Genomic DNA, 24,708 nt, shown 5'->3' on the forward strand with positions numbered 1-24,708 from the left:
AACCTGTGCCAGTGCCTCACCACCCTCACAGTAAAGAATGTCTTCCTAATATCTAATCTGAATCTCCCCTCTTTTAGCTTTGTCTTATCATTATCCCCCATTATCTTATCATTATCTGCAAAAAGTTGCTCTCCATGTTTTTATAAGCCCCCTTTAAGCTGCAATGAGTTCATCCTGGAGCCTTCTCTTCTTCAGGCTGAACATCCCCAGCTCTCTCAGCCTTTCTTCACAGGAGAGGTGCTCCAGCCATCTGATCATCTTCGTGGCCCTCTGCACCCACTCTAACAGTTCCACATCCTTCTTGTGCTGGGGGCCCCACACCTGGATGCAGCACTCCAAGTGGGACCTCGCCAGGGCAGAGCAGAGGGGCACAATCACCTCCCTCCCCTGCTGGCCACCCCTCTGTTGATGCAGCCCACGATGCAGTTGGCCTTCTGGGCTGCAAGCACACACTGCTGGCTCATGGTGAGCTTTTTGTCCACCAAAACCCCCAAGTCCTTCTCTGCAGGGCTGCTCTCCGTGAGTTCTTCTCCCAGTCTGTCCTCGTGTCTTTGCCCTGACCCAGGTGCAGCACCTTGCACTTGGACTTGTTGAACCTCATTATGTTCACATGGGCCCATTTTTCTAGCTTCACCATGTTTTAAAGATCTTCTTCTAAACTTAGTGTGAAACTAAATAGTAGGGAGAAAAAAAAACGAACAATAAGAACAAAAACACACCAAATGTTATGTTAGAAAAGTTCATGAATCCTTAAGCTTAAGTGAGAGAATATTTTATATTAATCAATTTCATAATTAATATTCCATATTAATTCTTTGATTGAGACATAACTGGATATTTAAGTATCAGCTATATATAGAAGAAACAAGGAAAAAAAATGCAGGAAGAAGTTTTATGAGAGGAAACTATTACAAACACAGTCCCAGGTGAAAATCTGAGGCTTGATTCTTCTTGGTTTTCTATTTTGGGATAGTGTATATTTTGCATGAAATAGGTGTAAATATTTGATTGACTGGCCTGTGTGTTTTATATGTGCTGTAGAACAATGCAAAATATATTAGTGATTCTGTTGATGAAGCCTACTAAAGCCACCTGAAATCTGCAAAGACACATATTTCTGTGCTTGTAGATTCTGACAAACTATATGGGATGCAACAATTCTGTTGGTATGCCTACATAGTCATTTTTAAGTATTGCATCAAAATCCAAATAGGGCTTTGACATTGTGTCTATCAAAAAAATATATATATATATTATTTGCATTGTTTAAAAGATAAGTTCTCGCCTCTTGTTCTTAGGAAACCAAATCTTAAAACCGAAATACATGTTGTGTATACAAGCACTCTGTGTTAGGTTATGTGGACACAAAATAGTAGATGGCACTCACATTTAAAGGAAAACATTGCTAATTAAGCAAGTTAATTTTAAAATCCACTCTTTCTAAACCTATTATTATTTCTCCTGAAAACAAGTTACTGTTTTCAATTCTACAATATTTTCAAAACACCTCAAAAGGTAAAATTTACCCACTTTGAAACCATTCCTTTTGAGGACAGATCACTAAGTGTTTTGAAAGTGAAAAACAAGCTTGTGGGTCATTCTCACAATATTGGAGTATGAATCTTGTGATTAATGTAAGGAAAAAAAATCTTGCTTTAGTCATAAACTGCAAAGAATGCCTGTCAGTAGTAAATCAAGTTGTCTGATATTTCTACAAGTTGTCTGATATTTCTACATTGCAAGGCATATCTCAAAATGCAACATAAAAATAAATGAATGTGTACCACACAGAAGAAGAGAAAGGATTAACTTTAGATATAGTCAGAAAGTCCTTAAAAAGTACTGCTTGAACTGGCAAGGAAGCTGACAAGCTTATAATTATTGACGGTTTCTTGTGTCCTGTCAGAACTGACTGGCTTGGCTTAGAATGACAACTAGTTACAATCCTGTTGTTGCTAGTAACAGAAAATGAGGTTTGAAGAAAAGGCTTAAAAAAATGCCTTGTGAGAAAAGAAAAAAAAAAAAAAGTATTCTTAAAACTAAGTGTAAGATTTACACTGGCTTAGCCAGTTCATCTTAAAAATAGAAAGTTGGAAGTATATAATACATTTTACAGTATCCCCTTTCTTTTAAATCTCCCCCATAATTGAATGAAGATTTATTCCTTATTACTGAAGGAAAGTTAGAATAAATCTAATGGTGAAATACTTAAGCTACCAAATTTAGTAACTTTATGTAGAGTCTATATAACAAAGCAGAGAGCACACGAAGAACTGAAAGAACCAGAAATTGAAACTTATGGAGTGTGAGTAAAAATAATTAAAATTAAAGGGAGCGTAAAGAGAGCTGTGCTCTAAAGATTTCTACAATTGAAAAGGTTTTCTATATTGTCCATGGAGATTAGTATATGTTGCAAAAATTTGTACAGTACTTTTGGTAGTTCTGTCCTTCAGAAATGCAGTATTTTGTGAAAATGTGGTCTGCGATACCAGTTTATTAGTGTTGCTAACTATGGAAAAACTAAAAGCAAACAGCAGTTGTGCTAAATATTAGACATTTTCACGTTTGGGTTGATTAATGGTTCAGTTTTACATGACCTTTAAAATCATCTTTGCTTTTGAATATAAAAATAGCATTTGCAAAAGATCTGTGAGAAATGAAGCAACAGACATTTAATATATTTTTTTGGAAAAAAAAAAAAGGGGGGGGACACTACAAATAGAGACCTGAAATTTTTTTGAACAATGTAAAGTTTTTTGAAGTATTTTTACTTCTGAATAACCCCTATTTTACAGGTGGGTTTGTGTTAGCATTAGGTTAATATTCTTGAAAAGAATTCTGAAGATCCTGATATATATCTGTGTCTTCTGTCCTCTTAGGCTCAGATTTGAATTTTCTTATCTGCTCTTTGGTACTGCTTTATTTATTCATATAGATGAAGCCTTTTGGTTTTACTTTTAGTAATGCTTTTAGTAACGCTCTGGAACATATCACACATATAACTAGCAGTGCTCCCCAGGGCTCAGTTCTAGGGCCAGTCCTGTTCAACATTTTAAACAATGTTCCAGATGCAGGACTGGAGTGCATCCTCAGCAAGTTTTCTGATGATGCCAAACTGGGAGCTGTTTTTGACTCCCTGGAGGGATGAAAGGCCTTGCAGAGAAATGTAGATACAGTGAGGCACAGGGCAATCATCAATGGCATGAAGTTCAACAAAGGTAAATGGTGGGTTCTGCATCTGGGATAGAGTAATGCTGGACACAGATGCAGATTGGGATACAAGTGGCCGGAGATCAGATCATCAGAAAGGGATCTGGTAATATTGGTTGGAAGCAGGGTCAACATGAGTCAGCAGTGCCTGATGGACCTACTCCAAGGATAACTTCAGATTAATAATTTAGGACAGAACAAGTGATACTTAAATGCAATTTATTAAAAACAAAAATATTGTTGAGACTAGAAAAAATTTATCTGCTTTATACTGGATTTTTTCTAGGGTTGCAAAAGAATATGCTTTATTTCCTTACCACCAACATATATGTTTTCCAGCTACCATGAACTATAAATTCAGAAGAAAGAACAGTGTTTGGAATTTTTAACTAATGAAAATGCAAAGTAAATGTGCATGTGTGTATGTGTATATAACGGAGCACAAGAGCTGAGGAGTGCACACACATAAATACTGTATTTAAATTAAGGTTAATAAGTGTATGTCACTTAAACTGACCAGGTTATTGATGTGGAAAAAAAAAAAAAAAAGAGTAGAGATGGTAAACCTAAAGTAAATCTGACTGAGAATACACAATACTGAGCTACTTGGGAAATGTAGGGCTTTCATTTTCTCCCTATCCTTTAGACTTCAAAGAAAGTAGAAATGGTAAAGACAAAAATCACCAACATGTGAGCCAGCAGTGTGCCCTTGGTGCAAAGAAGGGTAATGGTATCCTGGGCTGCATTAGGCAAAGTATTGCAAAGAGGTCAAAAGAGGTGACCCTTCCCTTCTACTGGTGAGGCCACTCCATCTGGAGTGCTGTGTTCAGTTCTGGGCTCATTAGTACAAAGGAGACATGGACATTCTAGACAGAGTCCAACAAAGGGCCATGAAGATGATGAAGAGCCTGGAGCATCTCTCCTATGAGAAGAGTGACTCTTTGCTCGATCAGATAATGACAGGACAAGGCAAAATGGTTTTAAATTAAAAGAGAGGAGATTTTGATTAGAGGTTAGGAGGAAATTCTTTAGGTCTAGATTAGATAAAAGGAAGAAATTCTTCACTCAGAGGGTGGTGAGGCACTGGAACAGGTTGCAAAGAGAGGTTGTGGATGCCCCATCCCTGGAGGTGTTCAAGACCAGGTTAGATGAGGCCCTGAGCAACCCGATCTTGTGGGTGGCATCCCTGCCTATGGCAGGGGGGTTGGAACTGGGTGATTTTTAAGGTCCCTTCCAACCCGAGCCATTCTATGATAAGAGGCTGAGAGAGCTGGAACTCTTCAGCATGAAGATAAGAAGGCTCAGGGTGAATCTTATCAATGTCTATAAAATAACTGAAAAGAGGGTGCAAGGAGGTTGGAGCCAGCCTATTTTCAGTGATGCCCAGTGACAGGACAGAAGGCAGTGGGCACAAACAGAATCACAGAAGCTCCCATCTTATCATCAGGAAACACTTCTTTATGAATGAACACTGGCACAGGTTGTCCAGAGATTGTGGAATCTCCCTCATTGGGGATATTCAAAAGCTGTCTGGACATGGTCCTGGGCAACCTGCTTTAGATGGCCCTGCTTGGACCAGATGACCTGCAGAGATTCCTTTCATGCTCAAACATTCTGCGATTCTGTGATACTTCATCCACACATCTTTCTTGCACATTGCACCACACGTCATCATGATATAAAAGTTTTGTACTCTATGTTCTATAAATGAAACTCCATTGTGTTATACTATCAGGCACATTAAACCCATTTTTTTTGCCATTTTTGGGTACACACGGACACAGACAGAGACACAGACACACACACACACAGACAGACACACACACACACACACACGACCAGGGGAGTATCCTTTTCTGTCCCAGTAGGAGCACCTGGGACCAGCTGGGAGCTCCCTCTAGCAGGTGACAGCATGGCACGTCCTGCTTGCCAGTTCAGTCAGAATCCTCACAAGCACAATAGCTGCAGTCCACCAAGTCTGCTACACTACAGCAGTAGTTAAAAACAAGCCACCCCAAATAGGTAAAATTGTTCATTTTCCTTTACTTTCCTCATACATACAGCTTTTGCCAGCTTGGTTGACCCTATCCTTTTGCTTATTTTTCACTCCCACCTACCCATGTCAGCCTCTGAACCCCCCAACCACACAGCTACATCTCCCACCTTCACCAGGCATTGCTATTCCCTGAAATGAAAAGCCACTAACAAAATCCTTATGAATTACAGTTTTTATTTATTAAGCCATTGCTAAATGGAAGGTGATTTATGGGAAAAGGAGGGGGAGAAAAAAAAAAAAGATTCAGGGGTTATGTATAGATATCAGGGTAGTCTAACAGTCTAAGAAAACAAAAGGGCAAATACCATGCACCAGAAAATGGTAGTGGTGGTGGGGAGAAGTGGGAGTGAACTCGTATTTGTCCATATCATTTTCTCACCCTTGTCAAGATGAGCAGAATAAAACTGGTAGTTTTGAGAGGTCTTGAATCTCCCTGAGGGATTCAGGAGCTCCTGGAGTTTCTGCACCCAGCCCTTCCAAAAGCAAAGGTTTCCAGAAGAATCTTCTTGTCCTCATACATCTTGGTTCAGTCTCTTTTGTCTGCAAAGACCATCAGGACTGACAACTAACCCTTTGCCACTTCTCTTGAGTATTGTTGCACTTCCAGAGGGCTTTATCAGGGCCTTCTTCAACCCAGCCTGTCTCTGCATAGTTCCTCAGGTCACCTTCTTGTGACTAGACCTCCTCTTCAGATGTCTCTGTGAAAGAAATACATCAGACAAAACATTTTAATCCCCATTAGTGCCTTTGTCATTGCGAGTCACGTTGTATGAGCAAGGATCAGGGGGCTTGTGATACCTCAGGTGCCTTTCAGGGGAGCGGAGGAGGCTCTACTTGGGGTTGCTGTACTACTGCCATGCTGTTGCCTAGGAGTAATTCAGCCAGGTCTGCTGTCTGTGAACTACCCACCCACACTTGTATGCTTACATATGGAGTACAGCTGTAGAAGTATATCTACATGGGGTACATCCTGATTTGGAAGACCATAAACACTGTTTCCCAGTAAAAATGCCGTGTCCTGGGGAAGCTCTGGGGCTCAAAAGGCTGTCCCCTATACACACTCCTTATGATTCACATTTCTTTGCTTCCTTTCCTGAACCTATTTTTCCTTCCTAAGGACCTGGACAACATACAGCTTCCTCCAGAAGGCCAGGTGGCGTACATGGCCTTCTTCACCAAACTGCAAATTTCTGACTTTAGCAGAACTCTACAAAGTCTAACGTTGCCTCCCCAGCCCCCCAACAGCCTCTAGTTGGAAACCACATTATAAGGAGACACAAACTTAATACAGCTCCCTTCATACACTTCCTTTGAGTGCCTTAGCTGGCCATATTTATTTTTCAGACTTACCCAGAGCTATATTAGAATGAGCAGTTTCTCACCTAGTTTATACTTAAGCTTGATTAGCTTTCTGAAATGAGGTCATGTTCTTCTGCTAAATGTTTGGAAAACTTCAGTCTCCTGGACACATTCTGCACATGCTTTTTACATAGTGGGAGGAAAGAGTTGCTCATGAAATCTGAAGGATCTGTTCCATTTTAATCACAATTGACAAATGAGTTGGTCACTAACCTTAATAACAGGATTATACTAGACCTCACTTTGGTGAATGTTCTTGATGAACAATTCAGCATTTAGAGTCTTTCAAGTCTGTAAGACTGTATTTATCCTAGAAAATTTAGCAGTGACAAAGAATGCTCCTGAGCATGGGAGTTTATGTTCCAGTTCATTTATGCTGTTAAATGGGAAGAATGGGCTCTAGTATAGATTGCCGTGTGTCAACTAGTACTTTCCCCAATATTTCACGGTATTAGTGATCCTTCCTAATCATTGTTGTTAATGTGGTCATGCTGTTTTAGCATCTAAAAGAGTTTAATAGTGTAGATGTGGGCTGATCTGTGATAACTGCCCTCAATACCAGGGTGTTTAATTTCCTAGTACTGATATAGATCAAAAGACTGAGGTGGCAAATGTATGATTCAGATTCTTTTTTCTTTTGAGTTGTATTTATTAATTCTTATTCAGAAACATGAAAGAACCACTCAATCTTCAATGCAGAACTAACATCTATCTTACATGAAAACATCCTGGGGTTAGACATAATTTCTAAACTAAAATTAATTCCCAGGATTATTTTCTGCACTGATAAATGTGTGCACCTTATTTTCCTTTTAATTTGTCTGGTTACAATTTCAAGTCTACAGTTTCTGGCATGCTCTTTTTTTTTTTTTTTTTTTTTTTAATTTTGGGGGGACTGCAGAAATATTTGCAGAATCTAATACAGCTTCATATACAGTGAGGCTGAAAATCATTTCTCCTTTCCTGTTGAGTACTCCAGTTTTATACCCAATAACTCAATACTTCATATTTTGCCACAGCATCACAGTTAACATGGTTTCAAATCTATTTCAGAGATATTATGTTTTAGGATATAATATCACATTTCATAGACAGTGTCAATAGCCCTATTTTTTATTTTCAACTATTCTTGAGATTATGTTAAAGATGCTGTTTAAATGGGCTTAATTAATTTATCAAGCAGACCAAATTGTTCTTCATTGTCTTACAATCACTTGTATTATCTGTTCTTGTTTTCTTGTTTTTGTTGTTGTTTGTTTATTTTGTGGGGTTTTGTTTGTTTGTTTTCAGCAAGACTGTCTTTTTTTTCTACATCACCATTGGGCAGGGTCAGGCCACCAGCAGCAGCCCCCCGGACATTTTCCAGCATCACACTTTTCAGTGATAATTCCCTACTATGTGTTTGAGAGACAGCTCTTAAGCAACTTGTGTAATTACTGAGGTTATCTAGTTCTATTTGTTAATTATTGTGTGCAATTAAACTGGTTGCCTTTTTTATTTAAATTTGATACAAATCTACTTACTTTTTATCAATCCAGCTTTCAAGAATTAAACAAGATTTGGGTGACAAGAACTGCTCACTCTGAAATTTGTTGACAAGATTCTAAATCTATCCTGTCATTCTGTTCTTTCTCAAGAGGATCTCCCTGATTTCCTTTTTTTTTTTTTTTCTTCAAAATGTAGTATTAGGATAAATGGGTCTTTTTTATTTTTAGCACAATAAAAGCATTTCCACTCAATTTCTTCAGAACTACCAGGTACTAGTTCTGTTTAAAATGTTTATCTCTAACAGGAGTTGCTTAAATTCTTCCTGTTTACCAATTGTCTGGATAGTACAATCTAATCTCTGCGTGAAATAAGCATCTAATATAACCTCTTTCCAACCACAAAAGCACAGGTGAAAAATTTTAATGAGGATGAAATACTTACATTATTCATGTCCATTAACTGTACCTCTAATCACTACACTCTATGAGTATTTCCTTGCTAAAGTGTCTTTCATTCCTTATCTTTAAAAAAAAAAAAAAAAATCATTATCAACCCAAGAAATGGCAGCTGTGGATTTTTTTTTTGAGCTATTTAGTTCCCTTTACAAAATTTATGTCTATAATCTTATTTTTATTACTCCCTATGTCCATCTTCTCAGCTGATACAAATATCTTGAATTACTTTGAATTTATTTCAAATGTTTACAATCTTATTTCAACACTAAAACTGTTTGGTGTTTGAAGTGTTGATTTAATGGGTTCTTCATCTTGATTCTGGAGTTTTTATATTCTAGAAGATAATAATTATTTTCTTAAAGAGATTTAATTCAGGTATTGTTTGGTTTACATTTCTGTCAAGTCTTTCCCTCTGAACAATTTGTAGTTGTGATTTTCCAAAGCACAAGTGATCTCAAACTTTTTGAACATGAAGATTTATTGAGGACTTTGGTTTCTATTTGACATTAGTTTCTTGAGGTCAACAATTATGTTCTCAAAACCCTCCTCCAGTTGCTATTTTATCTACAAGTAAATTAAAGTACCAGTGTTTCTTCCTGTCAAGTCCACCAGGCACATAATTTTCATCTGTCTGGAAAGTTACCTATACCATGGTCAGAAGGATTCTCAAACTAGGAAGGGTCCCTATATGTTTTGTCTGCAAGGCATAACCCGTATAGAATTCTTGGAAAATTTGACTAGGTCATAAGCTGCACTGCAAGGTGAGAAAGGTAGAAGTGTAGCTAATTTCTCAGGATCGGCTTTGAACAGTTGAGTGCTTGTTGCAATCTTCTTGATTACTAACACTCCCCTGTTTCTCCTTAGGCTAAAGAAACTATCTGAACTCTATTTTTGCACACCTAATTTGAGCACTTGAGCACTCTACTAGTACTGTATTAGGCGTAACAGGGAAAAGAACCAATATCCTTTATGTTTTGGGCAAGGGTTCTGCCAGGAAAAAAGAAAAAAAATGATCTGATATGACTAATTTGCCCAACTTCAAGTGAATCTGTTATGAACCCTAGTGGAAGGATTTATGTTCTTCAGAACAAAAGTGAGATGCTTAAGCATTCCTCTTGCCTTAATGTTTCTTAGTGACTAGTATAGCTAGCCCCGCTCAGCTTGCTGCTCTCTATGGATGTTACAAGCAAATTCTTACCTCTGCTATCTTTTCTTCATGGGCTGTGAGCACACAACTCGATGCTGAAGTTTCTCCCAAGCAGCAGAATGCATCTGAAAATTAAGCACTGCAAAATTGAGTCAGAGCTGATGATGCTCCAAGTATATTCACATTTCTATACTATGTCTGTATTTTTAAAATATGTATATATTGACATAAACAAATATACTGTTTAGGGGTATTTTCTGCTTCCTTATATCATATATATAAACATGTCTTCATAAGTAACCACTGGACATATGTCAGCCATTGCTTGACTTTTTTATCTGTCATGGTGAAGTCCAAACTACAATCCCGTGATGTTTTGTGTTACAAGACGGACGTTGACAAGGTTTTGAAATCCTAATACTGATTTACTATTGACTCTATAAAACATAAAGCTTTCTGAGATGGATCCCTAAAACATCGCTTTCTTTATTCTTTTTGTGCATTACAGACAGATGCTAAAAACTAATTTTACTTGTTAAAAGGCAGTGTTCTGCAAAAAAAAACCCTCTTCTTCCTCTACCTTCTGACCTCTGCTCTCTCAAGTACGGAACCATACGCACTCAGTCTCCTGTGGTTTCAAGTTAGCAATCATACTAAAGCCTGTAGCAATGTATTTGATATAATTTATTGGAGTTTGAAATTAAAAGCAGCTTTAAAAAATGCATCTTCTATTTTTAGTAAATCAATCTGATAGTAGGCTATCCCTTGTGATACTGTTTATGACCTCACTGCTGATACAGAGCTAGCAGATGCCAACTGAAAAACAAATATTTTTGTTGTTTACAGGTGCAGCTGAGTGTGGCTCTGAAGCAACTTTATGTCCTCAACAACCAGAAAACATATCTTCTATCAATGGTTTCTCTACAATTCAAAATTAAATACACTGTCTTACATTTCTGCATAGATCATAAGGGAAAAGTAATTTTCAAAAGCTGACATGCAGCTTGGCAGTACCAAAAAAGACAATAGTTCACTTGCATAGTACATACAGACAATGGTTTGGGATTAGAAGTAAAATCACAATTTCCTGTCAAATAATGTCTTAATATCTCAATTGATTATTCTAATGATTATAGCTTATTTTAGTGTCAGAATGAAAGTCAAATCATTCTGAGAGATGGACTCTTTAACAACTGGCTGTAAGACATAATATTAACAGAAGGATAGATTGTGAAGACGAAAAAGGAAGCAAGGACATGCTCATATCTTAATTTTCTTCAAAAGGTGAACCGTATTCACATACTACCACTGATTCACTAAGGAATAACAGGTTGAACATGCTTGAAGCCTGACTCATTACTTCTTAAGCTGCCAACAGAGAAATCAAGTAAATAAATCCTCTACATTAATACATAGTAAAATAAATGAATAAATAAAATTGATTGGAATGTCAGGTCTTGATCCTGAAAACCCTAATATATTGTTATATACATAGGCATTTTCATTTCAGTAGAAGTATGCACATCTAAGTGACTGCAGAACTACCTCTCAGACATATACAATCAGAAATACCTCTGGCTCCATGTGATCCATCACTTTCACAGGTAGGATGCAGGCTTGTGGATGAATAAACAGGTTATTTAAAAACAAACAAACAAAAAAACAACAATGATTTGGGAGCCTAAGTCTTATTTTAAAATCTGAATGATAAGCATAAGATAACAGGATGTAGATCTCATGTCTCTAGACTATATCTGATTTTTTTTGCCAAGTTGCGTAATGCTTGGGAACTTAAAATGACAAGACTAAGATTCTGCTGAACAAACTAATGTAATGAAAAATCAGTATCTGAGACTTCAAAGTACAAAATCAAATAGAAGAAAAATATTTATAAGAATAGGTCACACAAAAGCTGAAAATCTAAAATTAAATATTTAATTAGAAGTCTGATTTTGCTTTCAAGGTAGGTGGCATTGCACAGGCTATATTACAATCTTTTATAGTATTTTTTTTTTCCAAAGAGAATACTGTTTATTTTTAACAGGCCACTTTAATATTAATACATGTGTAATAGGATCAGAACTGAAAATCAGCTAAAGATGGTAAATTTTACATTATTGGGAAAATTACATTTTTTTTTTGTATTGTAAAAACATTTATTTTTAACAATTTACCTACATTAATCAAAAAAGTACAGCATATTTAATAATTTTACAAATTCTTCATAAAAAATATATCTCTGTACAAAAAGGTCTTTTGCACCTACTTCATGTCACAGCAGCATGTAGTGAAATGGCAGAATGAAATACTGGGAATGAAAATTAGATTGACTTGATCATAATGCCGGCGTTCTTCCCCAATCCCCCCACCCTCACCCTCCCACCTGTTCTTTCTTTTTTTTCTTTTTTTTTTTTAATAACAGCTTTTATTTGTTTACAAAATATTTTACACAAGAAAAAAAATTATTGCAGCTAGCCTGGAGAAAGGCAAGATGTGTGATACAAGCAGCAGTTTTTAACAGCTTTGAAGCACATAACCTGTTTTTTAAAAAAAATATTTAGCATGTCTTATTAGCCCATAATAATGATATGGTCAACACTGGGGGAAAAGTCTTCTGCATATATCTCAGAAAGCAGTTTTCCTGGCTGCCATCACCTGGCCACTGTACAACGTTTTAAGAGTCTTATTCTGATGAAGCACCATACACAGCCCTCTGTAAAATAACTTCAGGAGAAAGAGATACAGCCTGAACAGAAGACTCAAACATATGGAGAAGAAGAGGTATTTGAGGGATGTGGATAGATCTGATAGAACTCTGACATCTTTCCTTTACTTGGGTTCAAGTATGAAACTTCTGTTTATGCAATACTCCAAACAAACATCTCAAGACAATTTGTCAGTGTGCTCCAATTTTGAGTGTCTCGTTTCAAAGAACACTCACTCATGAAAAACAATCCTCACATAACCTCCTCAAAATGAACCAATGGATAAAGAATGCACAGAATCTGGACTGTTTAAGAAAACACATCAAATAATTTAACAATTCTGTTTCTGCAACCTTTCCTCCAAAGCATACCTCAGTAGTCATAGTTAGATGGGTCACTACACAGAAACAATCAATATTAACTACTTAGCTAGAATCCTGCACTTGTTTCCAATATTCTTTTTTTTTTTTTTTTTCCTGCTATTGTCACTGCAGAAAGACTTCCAAAACAGTAATGATAATTTTGAACACCTGTCAAAAATTTTAATCACACAATTCCCTCCCTGGCTCACTGTTTTTAAGGAAGCTTTTTCATTTGCAGAGCAACTTCCTATATGTAGAGGGGGATCAGGACAACAACTTTGTTATGACTTTCTTCTTTCTCAGGAAATGTGAAGGGCTCTGAGAAGTTACAGAAAAATGAAATTTACTACACAAAAAACTCAGAAACAAACAAAAAACAAAGCCAAAAACTACTAAAAAAATGAACAAGAAACTGACTGAAAAGGATTATTTATTAAATTTTCTTCAGAAAATTTTCTTGCTCATATGAAGAATATAACGGCTGGAGGCCCTGCAATACTGTATTATATTGCTGGTATTTTTCATCTAACAGATGTTAGTTGTTAAGCTGACCAAGGGTTACCTCTGAAATTTTCATTCTGTTCTGCACCATTAACTGAAAAATCTGTTATTGGACTTACATCTCCTTTTTGTTTAGTGTGTAACAGCCAGACCCACACACATATGGAGTTCAGAAATCTTTTTCTCCAATTCTGTATAGCAACTGGACATTAAGACAGTTTCATTTTGAGAAAACTTGAGCAAAAGAAACTCAAACCTGAATTTTACAGAAAAGCAAAGCAAACTTTCCTTGTTTCTGAGCTCAATGTATATGGATAAAATCAATTTTTACTTTACCATTTCCTGTAATTTCTTAATTTTAAAACTTAATTAATCTACTCATTGGCATATTTTTGTTTTGTTTTGTTTCCATTCAGTAAAACCTCCAATTCTAGGCAAATGTTAATGATTTACTCAACCATTCATATTTAAAAATGTCAAACTTTCAAACTGTTTAAGTAAAAAAGCAGTAAGCAGTGTGTTTAAAAAACCTGAAAAAAAAAAAAAAAAAACAAAAAAAACAGAAAGTAAAGATAGTTGAATATTTCTCTTTGTTCAAAGTAGAAACTGAATGACAACTTGTTATAGACAATTTGCACTGGGTTTACATATGCTACTGTAATGTGTTTTAGTTTCATGTAACATCAAAAAATGATGTCATATTACAGGAAAAAAATGGAAAAAATGCAAAAGGGAAGACCGTATTATGAGCACAGGCTCACAGGTTTTATGAGCTATCTAAAATAAATTACTATTCACATTTGTACATGGCAAGCAGCAATAGCTGCTAACCCCCCTGCTGTTAAATAGAATGATACTGACAATAGTGATTGATGACTGATTTCAGAGGAAAACAATCTGGCAATGAAAATTTCTTAGAAATGGGCTCTTGTTCTGGCTGAAAGTCTCCATTGACTTCTAATCATGTTTAGAAAGAAATTTAGTCAAAATTTGACAAAAGATATATTGTCCTCTCTCGCACAAGATTTTAACTGGTGCTAAGCATAGGGCTCATAATTTAATATTCCAAGTAAATTTATTGTGGAATGCTTTGCTTGGCAAAGAGTGAGTGAATGTCTATATACAATGGAAGTGTGTAGAAACCCTGTATATTTTTACCAGTATCTTACTCAGTCATCCAGAACACTCTAGTGCAAAAAAATTGTGCATTAACATTTTGCAATGTAACAGCTGATTGGGAAATTGGCAAACCACCCTATGTATGAGATACACTGTAAGTTTCTTTACTTTTAGCAAGATTTCAATGGTAAAGCATTTGCAGGTGTATGCAACCCCGAGGAAGGTTGTCTTCTCCTTCAAGAGAGCTTTATTTCTTCAGAATATTCCTGTACTTGGGGATAATCTGTGGTGCTTTCATTTGTCACAGTACTCAAGTGCCCAGAAGAATGAATTGAAAGGCATCCAGCCACATACAAATATGAAAGTCTGAGGCATTAAATATGACTAATTGGCATGTCTTGGCAGTCTTCCTTAAAGTGTGCCTTGATTTGAAGCAGATGCAGCCAGGCATTTTAATCCAACTTCAGATGAAAAAATATTCTTTGTCTGATCCCCAGAAGACTGACACATTTTTACCAGAAAATTTAGCTGCATGTAGGCTGACAGAAGATGTTAAAGATTACAGCAGCAAAGCCAAGAGAAGAAGGGAAACTGGTATATGGCACCAAAGGAATTACTGCTTGTCCATCAGAGGTATGGCTATGAATCAGTCTTATTGGGCACTGAAGGCTATACCACTGTACAAACTGTGTTCAGAGTCGTATCAAACCTCACAGCCTTTGCCTCTGTGGGTTTTAAGTTTGTGTCATACATAGGATTTTCAAATGAAGCCTGTCCATTGCTGTTTTCATGTCCAGCATACCCATTGTACTGTACTTTTGGTCTTGTTCTGGAAAAAAAGGCAGGAAATGGATATTAGTAAACATTACAAATAAAAATTCTACAAATATCACAAGTTTTATGTTCAAAGTTTCCTGTCTACACAAGCTGCGTAACTGTCTAACATAGATAAAGGGAGATCCATAAAGGATGTTGCAGGGACTTAAAAAGTAAGATAAATCTGTCTGAAAGTTGCTTTTACAACATGAAGGGAAGAAAACAAATTCTTAATTGGTAAATCAATACTACAAAGCACAGAAACAATATAGGCATAATAGAGGTATATGTATTCCCCATGTAAAATCTGTCAAAATAATGACAACTTCATAGCCTGTTGTTAGTGCCAAAATTGGCAGCCAAAACTAAAGCAATGTACAGCAAAAGTACAAACAAAGTACTTTGGGAACTAATAATATTTATAACATGTTATGTCAGTAGTAACAATTATGATATTTTCTGATGACATTTTCATTTTTAGATTGCTATACTCTTGCCATAAAAGAATTCTTCCACTGAGCGGAAACACTTATTCCAGCTTTACTAAATTATCTGCTTACCAAATTACAAATACACATAATGGTCTTTCTGAAGTATTGGTTTTAATTTGAAAAGTGCAATGGCATCTTTAATTGATAAATTCAATTATATCACAGTCAAGTGCATTCTGATTGACTTTCCTGGAGATTTGGGATTTTATCCACAATAATTTTTACAGTATACCTAGGAACATAGAAATATTATTATTGTATTGATATAGATCAATACAAACTGTCAATTTGAAAGACTTGAATAGAGTAGATGACTAGGTGTACATAGAAACATGTGAGTGTGCAGCTCCTAATTCAATTCTTTTCAATTGCATCATGGGTTTTAGATTAGATAAACGCTCACAGCCTTTACTGACTTAGATGTTTTCTAGCAGAGATAGTGGGAGCACTTTAGTAATTTGCTGTTATCAGCAGTTTACTACCCTTCCAGAACAGGAAGTTAGTGTTGCACCATTGAAATGCTGTAACAGGTCTCCTGGACAGTACTAAATCTGAGTCAGTGCAAAGTCAGCCAGCGTAGCCTCAATTAGGCAGCTCTGCACTGTGAGTTTCTAGAAAACGGTACGCTGTTAGTGGTAGAAATCTTCAGATAAGGGTCAGTAATTTCAGTTATTCCAGATAAATCTGCCATAGCATGCCTGTATACCTCCATAAATACTTCCTGCAATAAACAGTACTAGACACCTTGACAGAGATTTTATATGTCCAGGCATATGTAATCAGATTGACCAAATCCTAGCTAATATTTTCAGAAATTTTGACACTTGTAGATCAAAGGATACAATGAATTATCTTTCAGGAACCACTCTTGTATTCTGAATATTACTTTACCACCATGTAGAACGTATCAAAACTTCAGGGATGTTCACATTTTTATGCAAAGTTCTGTTAGAATATATTAAGCCAATAATTAAATGAAAAATAAAACAGAATTATGCAGACTTCCTGATATATTCAGTAAAATTATATAATAAAATTAATAATATGCTGTATTTTGCTATTTTAAATCTCTCAGCACCTAAAAGTATTTAAAGAAATAAATAAAGGAGGTCCAGTATAGAATTTTATACTTTCCCTCAGCCATTGAAATTGGGACAGAAAGTCTGTGAAGGAGAGCAAAATATAGATGCTTTGTGCTTTAAAAATGTTAAACAATTTAGCAAAGAATTTCATGGTAAACAATCAAAAGAGGGTTGCTGAAAATCAAACTCTTTTATGAAATGATTCTATTTTGAATAGCAGATTGGGAAAACTGTCACTGGAAAGATGTAACAGAAATTGACAACTTACAAATAATTTTTATGCATGCAATTATACTTTTTTCTGAATGTTTTTATTTAAGAAGTAACAAAACATGTTCAGAAATCTTAACATCTAAGTGTAAATAATTAACTACATTTTGATTTTATTTAGAAAGACTGAGATGCCATTTTCTGTCCTGATGCACTCCCTGTCTGCCAGATAGAAGGTACTGAAGCTATGAAAAAAAGCTTTAACATCACTGGCTCTAATTAGATGTTATTAATCTGGTACAGCAGAAGTATCTGTTAAAAAAAAAAAAAAAAGTATTTTTTTTTCTGTAAGACTACCTTCAAATTCACTGATATAGAGAGCCTCCAGTGGCATAACTACTACTGCATCATTGTGAAAATTTAAGGTTGTTATTCCTAAGGTAGCTTCAAGAAAATGGCTTCAAAAGTCACATATTCTGCGCTCTTTCCTTTGGAACATCTTTTTCAGAGAGCGTAAAGGTGACCTAGGGCTACTTTAAATCATTAATGAACTTGTTAATTTCTTGGAGATACCTTAAATATCTTCTGATAACCTCTCTATAAACTATGGTTTAATGGAAGAATAGTTTGAAAGCACAGAAAAAGAATATTCTTTGAAACACCAAGTTAATAAGCAACATCTCCTTTTTAAAAAATCTAATGCATTTAATTTAGATGAAGGTAGGAAGAACTGCAGTACTGCACCAACAGTACCATAAACATTGGGATTACATCTGCTCTACTGAAGACCAAATTTTAGCTCTCTTAAATACATATAGTTTCTACCAAATAGAAAAGAAAACCTCCACTACTCACATCAGACTTAACGAACTTCATAGAACAACTGCAAAATGTACCTGTTGGTCACAGTACAGTCCTATTACATTTCATTTAGAGTTTGTCTCCTCTTTCTAAGAGCAATGTGACAGCAATGTTCCCTTTAGGTTCCATCTCTTCACCCTATCTGAAAGCCTGCTTTTTCATGCTGCTACATAAGCTTCCCCCATTTCAAAGTAGGAGCTATCTGAGCATGCAGATCTGTAGGCACCAGAAAAGTATATTCCAGTAACTTGCTCTGAAGCACAATTCATAGCTTTTCTTGAGCAGTTTTTTCAACCAAAGACTGTATTTCATTTCCTGACATGCATCATTTTAAATGGAGGTCACAAGTTCAAGCCTCGCTGCAACTTTTTCTTCACAAATCGTCTAATGCTGAGGTTGGTAGACAGTCAAGTCTATCACAGGCCAGTGGTTGACTTTACTTTGCCTGTATGATTTCTTACAATCACAAAATACTCCTGCTATCATGATTATAGAACAAAGGTTTAAGAGTGTGTTACTAAAATCAGCATTTCTGTTTAACACCATTTTACAAACTGCAAATAACATAAAGCAGTGAATATTGTAACTCAGTAGGAAATATAAGAATTGTCCCAGAAAGCTCTAGACAAGTAATACTTAGAATGGACAAATATTCAAAAAATACATAGATATCAGCTTTTAAATGAAATTTCAGACAAAATTATTGGATTTATTCTATTATCTACTGCCATGTAAAAGTTTCTTACAAGCTGAAGTGATGCCAATTTTTGTAGTATCCGCTAGCTTATTCAGCATGTATTTTAAGTAGTCTCATTTTGGGTTGTTCCCTCAGGGATTTTATGGATTTTTCAGCTTGTATAATTAATACTCATACACATGTTGAAAGAAGTAGCATATATTCAATTTAATAAAGCGTTAAAATGAAAGAGTATAACACGTGACCTGAGATTTCAATCAGATAGCCTAACGAACCAAGAAGTTTTATAGGTCTTTGTTCCTTAACACAGTGACTTATTTTTCTAATTGTTCACCATTAATAACTGCTCTGCACTGAACCCCTTTGCAGGAATGCTTTAAAATGTTTGTCTTTCTAGAGCAAAGATACTCTTGAAAGCTTTAGTGTTGTGTTCTTTATTCACTTACGCTTATCAAAATTAAAACAAATAGTGTATTAAGGTAGAAAATAAATTAGATTTACAATACCTGTGTTTGTAGAGGTAAAATGCAAACCCTGATAATATTAGAGCGAAGAATGGGACCAGGATGGCAGCTGCGACAGAACTGCTATTTGTACCATAGTAGTGATTTGAAAGGTCTGTGTCTGCACTTAAGGGACCTGAAATGAAACAAAAACGGGCAGAAATGAAAATTCCAGGCTATCTACCTCACAGTTATCTTTTTTATTCTATTTTTGTCTATATCTTTTGAATGAAAGAAAATGTCTTGATAAAATCATTCTATTTAAAAACATGAAGTAAACAGCATGCAGTATCATAGTACAGATCTTGTTAATACCACTTAATAATGTATCATTAAAAACTATCAAAATGCTTTGAAAACAGTATTCAGTAGGTAAAATAATTGTTTCAGTTAAATATCATAATTATAAAATATATCTATCAAGAGTCACTAGCTGAATAAAATTAAGCCCTACACCTTCTACTATAAAAGATTAACACTGTAAAAATTATTCTATGGCTGCATCTTTAATATTCAGCTTAGAAACGACAAGCAATGAGTGACTATACCAAACATGAAAAAAGTAGGGAGAACTGAGGTAACACAGTGTTTTCTGCTAGGTTCAATAGCACTCTTGTGCCCATGCACCTGTGTGCATGTCCTTGCTGCTTCACAATTTCCTTTAAGGGTTTAGAGCCTCCAGCATCTGCTGGATATAAATTCCAGCATCTGCTGGAATAAAATTCATGTGCAGAGAATGAAAAGGCAGTCACCTGTGGCATGGCCTCTCTGGGTTCCTGTTGTGGACAAGCAGATAACCAGCACTGAAAGGCATTTTGTGGAACCCACATTTCCATCAGGATAGAGAGACATTGTCAGATTTGTTAAATAGGTCCCCAACAGACAATTACAATTGTGAAGGTTGAAAAGTAATTTTACAATGAAAGCAGAGTCCACTGCATCTCACCATACCAAACTTACAGCTCTTCAATGGAATAAGTTTAAGCCATATTGAGATTGTATTCAAAGAGAATAGACCAGAGCCAAGGTAAATTACTGTAAAAATAAGGCTGGGACAGATATCTGGATTTGCATTTCTGCGATATTGTTGGTGATGCTAGTACAGTAGAATAGGAAACACCGGTGTTTACTGCCCAGAAATGCTCCTACCCAACAGTATGCACTGTCTCAAACACCATGATTCCCTCATTGATGGCAGCATCAGTCTTTTTAGGACTCTGGCCCAGATCAGTCACATAGCAGATACACAGCCGCTGTGCTGCTTCTAACAGTCTACCGTAACATCTAAGTAAGATGAAAATATGAGAGAGAAACAAGCAATTCTCCTATAATTTCTTGTGATTCAAGCTCAATTGGAAAGAAGAATGAGCTAAGGTTTTGTTCCATTAGATATTTTTAAAACTTAGATACTTCAGCTACTAATATTCTAATACATTTTGCACAACTCAGTTTAAAAAATTTATGAAATCTAGAAGTAATCAAGTTCCCTTTGAAATTAAAGCATCCTCCCTAGGAATTTCAGAATCATCAGTTTTGATCACTAAACATGACAAAATACTGTAATATTTTTCACTGCCTTCATTTTCTGTTATGTTCTCAAAGCTATTGTCATGTTGCATGTAGTAGTCATACTTCAATGTATAAGTAGCTGCAAAAATTTAAAATATCTAATCAGAATTCAGCTAAAAGAAAATAGTTTGAAATTCACTATAAGCAATTGTATGTATCTGTATGAACAGACTACGGGATTGTTTAAAATTGTAAATACATTTTTTAATTGAACATTTAAAACTAGACTTATTTAGATAATTTAGGAAATATGTTTGATAACTGACACACAGATGATACTCAGTACCTTAAACTTATATTTGAAGTAACTGAATATTCTATATCTCTACAGTTTTTGAAGTACTGCACTTAGGTTAACCAATCCTGAAACTTTTAAACAAAGTTTGCAACCTTTAATTGGCATTGGCGAAGTGTTGATCAGGTCTGTGCTGTGCATGTGGTGTGCTTTTCATTACAGGAACTTTGCTCCAATTCTGGAGAATTTAAATTTTATTCATGTACAATACTTGGTCTCATGTACTTATTACAATGATTTTCAGAGTTATTTGTGATTAAACATATCCTGATGTGAACTTTGTATTTCTCCTGACAGTGTTATTGTGATAAGAAATGGGAAGGCCTATTGTAATGCTCTAATTTAGGTACTGATTGCTACCACAGCTAAAACTAGAAACATATATTGCTTTGCTTACAGCCAAAAGAAAATTAATGCAAAAGATAGTTTGGTTTTCTTTTTATTAAAAAGAAGACATACTTTGTCACTGGGAAACATTATTCATCCAAGGGATATTCTGTAAGATTATAAATGGTCTTTCAATCATTTCACAGAACAACAGGAGTTTCTTTAGCCTCCTAAAAACAGCAGCAGTCAGGTAAAGTTCTGATTCTGATAACATACAATGAAGTCCTTACTGTGCAAGTTACTGAATATTCTCATTTAAGTGTACTAGAAAAAAATATTTTTGTAAGAAAATACTCATTACGGTCCTTTACTCATCATTATTTAGAGCTTTCAAATGCATTTTCCCTGTAACCCTCATCTACGGGTTTCTACTGTCTGGCATCAGTACAACATGGCTCTGATCAGTACAACATGGCTCACTAACTAAGAAAACAGCTCTTGAAGTGTGAGAGTGTGACAGCTAAAGCCATGCAAGATAAGAAAAGCAGAATTACAATTAGAAGAGCTGTATGTGAGACAAAGATGGCTAGCAGCTCAAGGATTAAAGAGAAAAAATGTTGACATGGAAAGCAACTCACTGTCCTCGAGGGTAAACATGTTCCAAGGAGAAACAGAGGCTAGGCTGTCTTCACCTAACTGAAAACTGTTGAACAGCAAAGACTCTTTTGGTACTTTGTTGGGTGTGAGGAGCATATTAATATATAGTTTCATAGTTAATTAGTCTCAGCTAATTACTTGTGCGTTAGCTAATGTGTAATTGTTTTGTATTTTCAAGTTCTGAGTATCCTGTTTAGATATAGAGCCTCTTTGTGAATTTTGAAAGTTGTGCGAAGTGATACTGGCGTGCATTAAAAGGAGTGTGGCCACCAGGTCAAGGGAGGTGATCCTCCCCCTTTACTCTGCCCTGGTCAGGCCTCACCTGGAGTACTGTGTCCAGTTCTGGGCTCCCCAGTACAAAAAAGACAGGGATCTCCTGGAAAGAGTCCAGCAGAGGGCCACAAAGATGATACGGGGCCTGGAGCATCTTCCCTATGAAGAAAGGCTGAGAGACCTGGGTCTGTTCAGCCCTGAGAGGGGATCTTATCAATGTTTATAAATACCTGAAGTGTGGGAGACAGAGGGATTTGGCCAACCTCTTTTCAGTGGTTTGTGGGGACAGGACAAAGGGTAATGGCCACAAAATGGAGCACAGGAAGTTCTGCACCAACGTGCAAAAGAACTTCTTCACGGTGAGGGTGATGGAGCGCTGGAACAGGCTGCCCAGGGAGGTTGTGGAGTCTCCTTCTCTGGAGATATTCAAGGCCTGTCTGGACGCCTACCTGGGCAGCCTGCTTTAAGGAACCTGCTTTGGCAGGGGGGTTGGACCCGATGATCTCTCGAGGTCCCTTCCAACCCCTAGAATTCTGTGATTCTGTGATAAAGAAAGGAAAGGAAGGGTAATATCTTTATAGAGTGAAATTTCAAATCCACATCTTCTCTAATGATATTCAGTGCTTAAAAGCATAGATCATTTTCAAGAAATGAACAAGTATTTCACACCCATTGATCAAATATATTACAGATAAGTTAATTATTCATATTTCATATTACTTGTCAATATTTGTTAGCTCAATCTAAACAAGCTAAAAAGTACTTTGAAGAAACTTTGAAATGACCTGGATGAAGGGATTGAGTGCTCCCTCAGTAATGCAGACAATACCAAGTTAGGTGGGGCTGTTGATCTGCTTGAGGGTAGGAAAGCTTTGCAGAGGGATCTGGATAGGCTGGATCTATGGGCCACAACCAATCCCATGACATTCTACAGGACTGTCTGCTGGGTCCTGCACTTGGGTCACAACAACCCCATGCAGCTTTATAGGCTTGGTGAAGAGTGGCTGGAAAGCTGCCTGGTGGAAAAGGACCTGTGGGTACTGGTTGATAGCTGGTTGAATATCAGCCAGCAGTGTGCTCAGTTGGCCAAGAGGGCCAACAGCATCCTGGTCTGCATCGGAAATAGTGTGGCCATCAGGACTAGGGAAGAAATTGTCCCTTTGCATGTGGCACTGGTAAGACCACACCTTGAATGCTGTATTCAGTTTGGGGCCCCTCATTACAAGAAAGATATTGAGTTGCTCGAGTGTGTGCAGAGAAGAGCAACAAAGCTCATGAAGGGACCAGAAAACTGAGGGAACTGGGGTTGTTTAGTCTGGAGAAGAGGAGGCTGAGGGAAGACTTCATTGCTCTCTAACAGTACCTGAAAGGAGGTTGCAGTAAGGAGGGTGGTGTTCTCTTTTCTCATGTGGCAATTGACAGGACATGAGGCAATGGTCTCAAGTTGTGCCAGAGAAGGTTTACACTGGATATTATTAAGAATTTCTTTCTGGAGAAGGGTGATCAGGCTGGCCACAGCAGAGGTGGAGTCCCTATTCCTGGAAGTATTTAAGAGATATGTGGATGTGGCACTAAGGAACATGGTTTAGTGATGAGACTCAGTAGGTCAGGTTGACGGTTGGAATTGACAATCCTAAAGGTCTTTTACAACTTAGACAATTCTAAAAATCTATGACAATCCAAATTGGAATGAACAAGGCCAAGATTTTAGAACACCAATCTTCTAGAACTCTAGAGGCGAGGCACAGGCACAATTACAGAAACAGAAACTAGCAGCAGACTTGCAGTCTTCAGAGGCCAAGATATTAAAACGTAACAAATCAAACAAAAATCCCACAACAGCGATGTTTTATTTGGCAAAACAGGTTAAATCATTTTATGTTGGAACTTAGGCATCTTAAGCATGCTCAGATACAGTTCTAGTTCTTTTGGTAGACTGATGACAGAGATGTCTTTGCCTTTTAGGTTATTCTCTAAAGCTACAAGCAAACAGTATTGCTTCTGAAAGAGGATAAACAGTACTTAGACACTAAAGTTCTTTCAATTTTCATGTCATAAAGTTCTAAAACAATGTATCCACTGAGCCTAGTCTTCCTCTAGTATTGTGTGATAAGGAAACCTTCATCAAATACATTGGACTTTCACATTCAACCAAGTATTTCTTGGCAAATGCTGTTCTTTTAAGTATGCTTGCAGGTGACAAATTTCATATTACATTATTTATGCAACAGTGCCTGCATAGTTTATGCATACTTCTGGCTTACTATAAAGGCAGCAAATAGTTTAACTTCCGGAAGAAATTGAAATATTGTAAGTCTTCAGCTGGAGGACAGATGAGATCATTACTTCAGCAGAATATTCATGAACATAATAAATTAAAAAAAAAAAAAAAAAAAAAAACAAAACAAAACAAACAAAACAGAGAAAGAAAATAAAAAAGTTATCATTGAATTTGAGAGCTTACGGACAAATGTTACGACCTTTACTGACCTGAAATTTGCTGTTTCGTTTTAGCTATTGGTTTT

General features: G+C 36.4%; 1 protein-coding gene across 5 annotated transcripts in view; it reads right to left on the bottom strand.

Moving 5' to 3' along the window:
• Positions 1 to 10,726: 10,726 nt before the first annotated feature.
• The window catches only part of CSMD1 (CUB and Sushi multiple domains 1), a 1,148,093-nt gene continuing 1,134,111 nt past the window's right edge, over positions 10,727 to 24,708 (bottom strand). For all 5 annotated transcript variants that reach the window (XM_040551456.1, XM_040551454.1, XM_040551453.1 and 2 more), the window contains 2 exons: positions 19,066 to 19,198; positions 10,727 to 15,231 (listed from right to left, as the gene is read on the bottom strand). In XM_040551456.1, the coding sequence (XP_040407390.1) occupies positions 15,072 to 15,231; positions 19,066 to 19,198 (293 nt within the window). In that variant the 3' untranslated portion in view covers positions 10,727 to 15,071. The remainder of the gene's footprint in view (positions 15,232 to 19,065; positions 19,199 to 24,708) is intronic.

Source organism: Cygnus olor, chromosome 3 (assembly GCF_009769625.2).
Source record: "Cygnus olor isolate bCygOlo1 chromosome 3, bCygOlo1.pri.v2, whole genome shotgun sequence".
Lineage (NCBI taxonomy): Eukaryota > Metazoa > Chordata > Aves > Anseriformes > Anatidae > Cygnus > Cygnus olor.